The sequence below is a fragment of the Xylocopa sonorina genome, chromosome 3 (assembly GCF_050948175.1).
Source record: "Xylocopa sonorina isolate GNS202 chromosome 3, iyXylSono1_principal, whole genome shotgun sequence".
Lineage (NCBI taxonomy): Eukaryota > Metazoa > Arthropoda > Insecta > Hymenoptera > Apidae > Xylocopa > Xylocopa sonorina.
The window spans coordinates 6,098,881-6,105,923 of NC_135195.1; the positions used below are offsets into that span (position 1 = coordinate 6,098,881).

Sequence of the window (7,043 nt, forward strand, 5' to 3'; positions counted from 1 at the left end):
ATCAGCGATGGGTATCTACCGATTCGTCTCGATCTGGATAGACGTGGCGGTGCGTTTCGCCGGACGATGCGTTTAAATGCGCGCGAGTGGACGCTGGTCAACTGGCGATGCACGATTTGCTTCGTTTATTGTCTCGATAAATAATTATCGATTCAGTGGACGAGGCCTTAAACGAGTGGAATGAAATATCGGCGCGATGTCGCGTTGACTGAAGCGTCGCTCGCTTCGTCTGCTTCTTGGCTGTTTTAATTAACAATAATTTGCAACGTCGTTAAACGAATGCGCTTGGTTCCTATGGCTCTCGTTGAATGAAAACTGCCCCATTATGGTTGATTTATCGCGATCGTGGCGTTCTAGTATTTTATGCAACGCCGCGACGACTCGATCGGTATCATTTCCGCCTATTTAGTTGTAGTCCTTCATTTTCCTCTATCTATTTCACGCGGCAGAAATTTCTACTACGTTTCGCTTGGCGTTCCGTTAATCTCGCGTTGAATCGTTACGAATAAATCTCGTTCCGCGTTGCGTATTCTAATAGGGATTACGCTGATCGGGTAACGGGTGTTTCGATAGGATAGGCGATATCCACTGTACAATTATTTCATTCTAGTTTCAGAATGAATTTTGTTGGGATGCAGTGATTATATATACGCATGCGCATTGCTATTGTATTAATAATATATTTAATACAAGGAACAACTGAAACGATAGAAATCTAATTGAACGAAATATCAATTACCATTTTGATTGCTGATTTCGTATGAAATCAATAGAACGACAATAGAATTAAAACAGTTAGTAATGTAAATAGAAATCGCCACTAAGAGAACGAGTTTCGAATCCGAGAGAAGTCAACTTCAAATAAACGGATCGATCTGAACAGATTATACCGCGAGAATAAGGGGAGAGAAACCGATTCTGTCCCCGAAAACCGCAGCAGCCGCAGATTTGAATCGCGTGAGCGAACGTTGCGTAACCAGAGCGCATCATCCTTGACATCCTACTCACCAGAGTCACGAAGCGGTTTTTCACTCGGCGACCAACGGTTCCCAGGTGGTCTTGATGGATTCGACCAGTCGCGCCACACGCGTCGATGACAAGCGGTCATAAAGCGCGCGGATGACACGCACTCCGTTTGCCCACGGACACGCTTACCTGGAACGGAAAGAAAAGAAGAAATCACCGGGGAACGAAGAAACCGAGCGTTTCGCGTGCTGATACAATCGTTGCCGAGAATCCCATCTCGTTGCGCAAATCACCCAAATTTCATGCGACGTACGCTTACTCTACGCGTCGTCCAATACCATCTCCATCGTTACGAATACGTACGAGTGCTTGAAACAACTTCTAATTTTAAACTATAATGAAAAATCAAACCTTACACTTGTCAATTGTCTTCTTTTTTACGTCGTTAGATTGTTTTAACAATACAAACGCATACTTTTATAAATATAGTGATTTAACGACGTCCGCTTATCCTACGCGTCGTCCAATACCATCTCCATCGTTACGAATACGTACGAGTCCTTGAAACAACTTCTAATTTTAAATTATAATGAAAAATCAAATCTTACACTTGTCAATTGTCTTCTTTTCTACATCGTTAGATTGTTTTAACAATACAAACGCATACTTTTATAAATACAGCGATTTAACGACGTCCGCTTATTCTACGCGTCGTCCAACACCATCTCCATCGTTACGAATACGTACGAGTCCTTGAAACAACTTCTAATTTTAAACTATAATGAAAAATCAAACCTTACACTTGTCAATTGTCTTCTTTTTTACATCGTTAGATTGTCTTAACAATACAAACGCATACTTTTATAAATACAGCGATTTAAAATAGTATTTTATGCTATTATGGATGTTGCAGGAAAAGAAAACATTTGGTGTTGGTAATTTAAAAGCTTGGAGGAGTTTCATCGATATTTATGAACAATATGGGAAGAAAGACATTTCACTATTGTTATTTTCAACGAATGAAATTGTGTTGTTGTACCATATTATAGATATAAATCATCCTCTCATAAATTACACATTCTATGTATTAACTACTGTTCAAACTTTCCAATTAGATTACAAACCCAAAACGTGTGTAAAAATTATAAGTATTCCCAATTCGATCATCAGAGATAACAGATAAATCATCCTCTCATAAAATACACAATCTATGTATATACTACTGTTCAGATCTTCCAATTAGATCACAAACCCAAAACAAAAATGTAAAAATAGCAAGTATTCCCAATTCGATCATCAGAGATAACAGCTGCTTCCCCATGCACCCTATTCGCGCGTATCTCAAATTCAACCCCCGCTGAAAAACGCAGGAGTATCGCCGCATCAATCAGCGCGGGGACTTGACGCCTTAATTCACGATCCGGCTGGCGCGGCCCAGCGCCATAACTGACTGCATTCGAGCCGAAGAAGCTGGAAGCCCGCGAAAGCGAGAAACAGGGTGGACACCCCCCGCGTGATTAATTCGCGCGTTCATTATTGTTTATTACATCCCTGGCCGTAGGCCGTTGGCGAGCGACCCACGCGACGATCGTTCGAACACCGGAGGAGACGAACTCCCCCCTCGAAGCTCGCCTGGCCGACCGCCGCGGCGAGAAGAAACGACCGCGTCCTCTTCGTCCCATCGCGCGCTAACACCCTTCTCTCGCTTCCCCTTCGACGGAGGCTGGCAGTAACGTCGAGAGGGGGAGTCAGCCAGCGCGAGCCAAGATCCGAGGCGCGCAGGAGAAGCGAAGACCGCGACGAGGACGACAGCCGCGCGGTGCCGCGAATGGATCCACGTTGGTACGCGGAAAGCTGGCTACAGCTGGGGAGGGTAGGTAAGGTAACAGTCAGGCAATCAGGCTGCGGCGCTGGATTCGCGGCAGCGTTATTATCTACTTGGGTGGACAGGTGCCAGGGGGTTTGTAAAAGTCCGCGCGCGGCATGGTCAGTGGAAGATCGTTATCAAGGGGGATAAGAGCGGTCGAGGTGGGGGGCGAGGGAGAGCGTGCGCGGTGGAAGACGACGAACGCAACGGAGCTGAGACACCGGGACGAAGAAGCAGAAGAAGCAGAAGAAGTAGAAGAAGAAGAAGAGGAGGTAAGGATGGACGACGCGAATAGAGGTGGAAAGGAAGGAAACTTGGGACGGAGGGGGAGAATGTGGAAGCGGAGGCAGGAAGAAGGATAGGACGTAGCTCTGTGGTAGGGGGTCCAGGCGTAGATTCATACGGACGCACTACTAGATGGCCGTTGCCAGCGCGTATAAGCCACGGCGAGGGAAGGCGGCGGATACCAGGAGGAATAAAAGGTCTAGGTAGCATAGTTGCACGCACATTCCCAGTTCACAGCCTTGACTCCGACGGGGAACGCGCGGCGGCAGTGGCTACCCAGAAGCGGACCCGCTGAGCTGGCCCCAAGCGAGCCGAACGAAGGAACGGGCCGAACCGCGAGCGAGCAGCTACCGACCGCGACGGCGAACGGGCTACGGATGGGCCCCGTCGCATGGCCAACCGACGAACACCGGCTAAGAAAAAGAAGGGCTCCCTTCGAGCTGGCGCAACTCGACCGAGCCACGCTCGTTCGCCTGGCGATGGCAATTATACGCCGCAGAGCCGTCCCGGCTAGATTCAAGATCAGATAATCCCATCTGTCGGTGTAAGCGGTCTGCAAACGATCCCGCGAACCATCGGACATCCTCTCTTTCTCTTCCTATCTCTCTCTCTCTCTCTCACTCTCTTACAGAGCCGATCGATTTTTCCGGGCGCACGATCGCCACTTTCTTTCCCAGCTTGCCTCCATGTGGCTACTGGCCCTGGGTAATCGATTCGATGCTTTGGCAAGTGGGTTTAAACCAGTTAACCGTGGAATTTGGTTTGAAAAGATCAGCACAGGGTGCGGAATTGAAAATAAGCAACGATGTGCATACACGTCGAACGCAGGGCGATTGGTACTATTATACATTTGACGAGAAACGAGGAAGGATTACATTTTTATTCGTCGAAAAAACTAACGATTCGTTTCTAAATGCGTTATTCTTACTGAAAGCTTGAGAATTGACAAGGAATAATAAAATACGTGAACAAGAAAAATTGAAGATAGCTAGAATAAACAAAAATTGTTTACAAAATTGTTTCAAGCTATGTATATAAAGGGAACATATTGCCAAATAATGTTCCTATTACATTTTATTGAGATTTCCAGTTTTTATAATGAATGGTAATTTTTTATTTTACACGACGAGTATACACTTCGAACGCACTTAACTGGTTAACGAAAGGGGTGCATAGTTTGCAGTTGGGGTTGGTTGATGCATGTGTCTTTGGAGAAGTTTCGTTGTGTTGTTTTTAATTATTTTATTTAGTCGATCTTCTTTGGCTCTGTTTTATAGTGTGCATACTTGAGGGTGGTTTCGTTTGAGTATCTAGAATTATACACGTAAATTTATAATTCTGAACGAGAGATTCGTTGAGATCCATTGCGCTAATTTTTGCAGTCTGTCTATGATTCTTTCTGGTGATTCATTGTGGTCGACGAACGTTCATTCTTCAGTAAATTGAAATGTACATTTTTACGGTCGAACGGTGTGGATAGCATAAAAATATGAATATCTTATTAGTCGAGCGATGATAGGAGAAGTTTCAGGCAAGATCGTGCGATACGCAGCTAAATTCTAGCCCTCGGACAATGTTAATGAAGAAGTACAGCGGAGTAAGCGAAGCCAACAGCCCTTTTCTTCCATCACCAGCCATGAAAGCCCACAATTATTTACCTCGTAACCGGAATCAACGCATACTCGAAGTTGACAACAGAGAATGCTGTGTACCTACTTATTAAATACTTTTACTTTATTCGTTACATAGGCAGGTACATTTACGAGGACATAAGTAAAACGATACACAAGAAAATATTGAATGTTGCGTTAACACGGTGAAACGTCATTTTCGCATCAAAATGACGAGACGGAAGATGCATTCCTCATACGATATATTCAACAGGTTTCTACCAGGCACAAAAATGAACAGATACAAATATAAATTGGAAAACATGAAAGGTGGCGAGTATCCTGGATTGGAATCGAGTAAAATGTAAAATGTCATTAAATGAAATTCTATGAATTCTTTCAAATTTTCTCGAAATGGATCACGGATACAGCATTTGGTTCTTTTTATCTTCATGCTGCAAACTGCTGCTTAACCCTCTACGATCCAACAATCGTTTCGTATTTAACCTTAACTGGTTCATAGAAGATATTCCTTGGTTTCGTATTTTTACTCGCTAATCCATTTCTATAATAAATTAAATTTGTGTACAAGAGAATGTATACTTTAAATACACATTGAAATGGTATTTGCAGTTCGTCTCGACGCGCTACCAGCCACTAGAAAGAAAAACCAAAACCTTCAAATTTTTCAATAAACCAGAAATTTCCCCTGGCAAACGAAATGGTAACGAAAATGTACGATGTCCCAACGAGAATTTGCCCGTAGAATACTTAACAAAACCACGAGCAAGAGACGAGAGGAACGAGCAATCGGCGGTACCAATTTAACGCGCTGCGGAAAAACGAAGACGCCGATGGAACAGAAAGAAGACGAAGAAGAAGAAGAAGAAGAAGAAGCAGAGGCAAGAGAGAAAAAAAAAAAAAGAAGTGGCAAGAATGCGAAGAGCGTCAAACGCACGGAGCAAACCCACGCCAGAATCGAATAGAGCAAGGCTCCCAGCGAGACCGCGAGGACAAATCAGGCAGCCACTTGCAGCACCGGCGACGACAGTGAAACGTACGGAAAGGATACGTGTCTCGGATACCGAACGCCCACGTGAAATCGACGCCAGTGCCATTCCAATGTTAATTGAGGTGCCCGCGACGCCCACGCGCCGAGCGTTCCCCGTTCGCCAGCCGCCCGTCACTATCGCGCTATCATTAGCCCGATCCCGTCGTCGATAAACGTTCGTGGCTGTTCGATAATTCGCCTAATGAGATAACGGTACCGAGCCCAGGCGAACTAACGCCCAGCGACTGGACCCGCGTTTAAACTGGGATCGCGAAACCTTTAAGGACGCGCCGCGAAGCTACGCGCCGCGGTCGCGGTCGCATTTCACGCGCGAACGTTCAACCGCTCGTTATCCGCTCGGAACACGTCGGGGATCGCGATAATAGACGCGCAACCCCCGGTAATTCTCTCCCTGTTACTCGTTACACGCGCGTAAACAAACCGACCGCCTCTATCTTATCGCTTCCCCGCTTTGGATCACCGTCAAGTGTCTCGAGGTTTTAATTCAACCATTTCCAGTATAATTGATCTGGGCGGTTCACCAGAAATACATACGTGTCTCTACGTAATTGTATACGTTCAGTGGATTGTAGCTCGTTGGGAGACACGGATTTTTTTGTACCTTGATACGTATATAGGTCAGATTTAGTGTGTATTGGTCTGTGCAACATGTGTGAATGCAGTTGTGTCATTGCTAAAATAATGAATTTACCTGTGCGAATCTATATGGCACGGTTTTTAAGTGACAGATATCGGTGAAAAGAATAACCTCGCAATGCCAATGGAATATTACAAGTCCATCGAATGTATAAAAAAAAAGTATATATATATATATATATAAATATCCAGAAACGAAGACTTGCGTTGTTTGGAGAAGCAAAGTGAACGCTGAGAGGTTCCAAAATGGTCGGACACGTGGCGTCGAGAGCGTGGCGCCAGCAAGTAGATTCGCCCGGTTTTAATCGGCCGCGTGTTAATTCCTGCACGGAGGCAGTGGTACGTACGCGTGGCCATGCGAGAGAGGGTCCTGTCCCGGTTCTCCCTTTAAAGGCTGCCCGGACGATCGCGAGAGATCAAGGTGACAACAAGATCCATGATTCGGGATTAGCGGCACGAAGGGTGGACGCGGAAGGTGAAAAAAAGAAAAAAACAACAACGGAGAAGTGAAACGAGACGAGACGAGCTCGCGTGGAGGGGAACAGTCGCGGATAGAAGCGGAGGACGCAGTCGGCGCTGGCGGATGGAAGCGCGCGCACGCAGATGG

At 45.6% G+C, this 7,043-nt stretch overlaps 1 protein-coding gene across 1 annotated transcript in view; it reads right to left on the minus strand.

Moving 5' to 3' along the window:
• Positions 1 to 1,123, minus strand: part of Blo (bloated) — a 193,214-nt gene extending 192,091 nt beyond the window's left edge. Inside the window, exon 1 of the mRNA XM_076892705.1 lies at positions 1,009 to 1,123. Coding sequence (XP_076748820.1) covers positions 1,009 to 1,108 — 100 coding nt within the window. The 5' untranslated portion in view covers positions 1,109 to 1,123. The remainder of the gene's footprint in view (positions 1 to 1,008) is intronic.
• Positions 1,124 to 7,043: the final 5,920 nt, after the last annotated feature.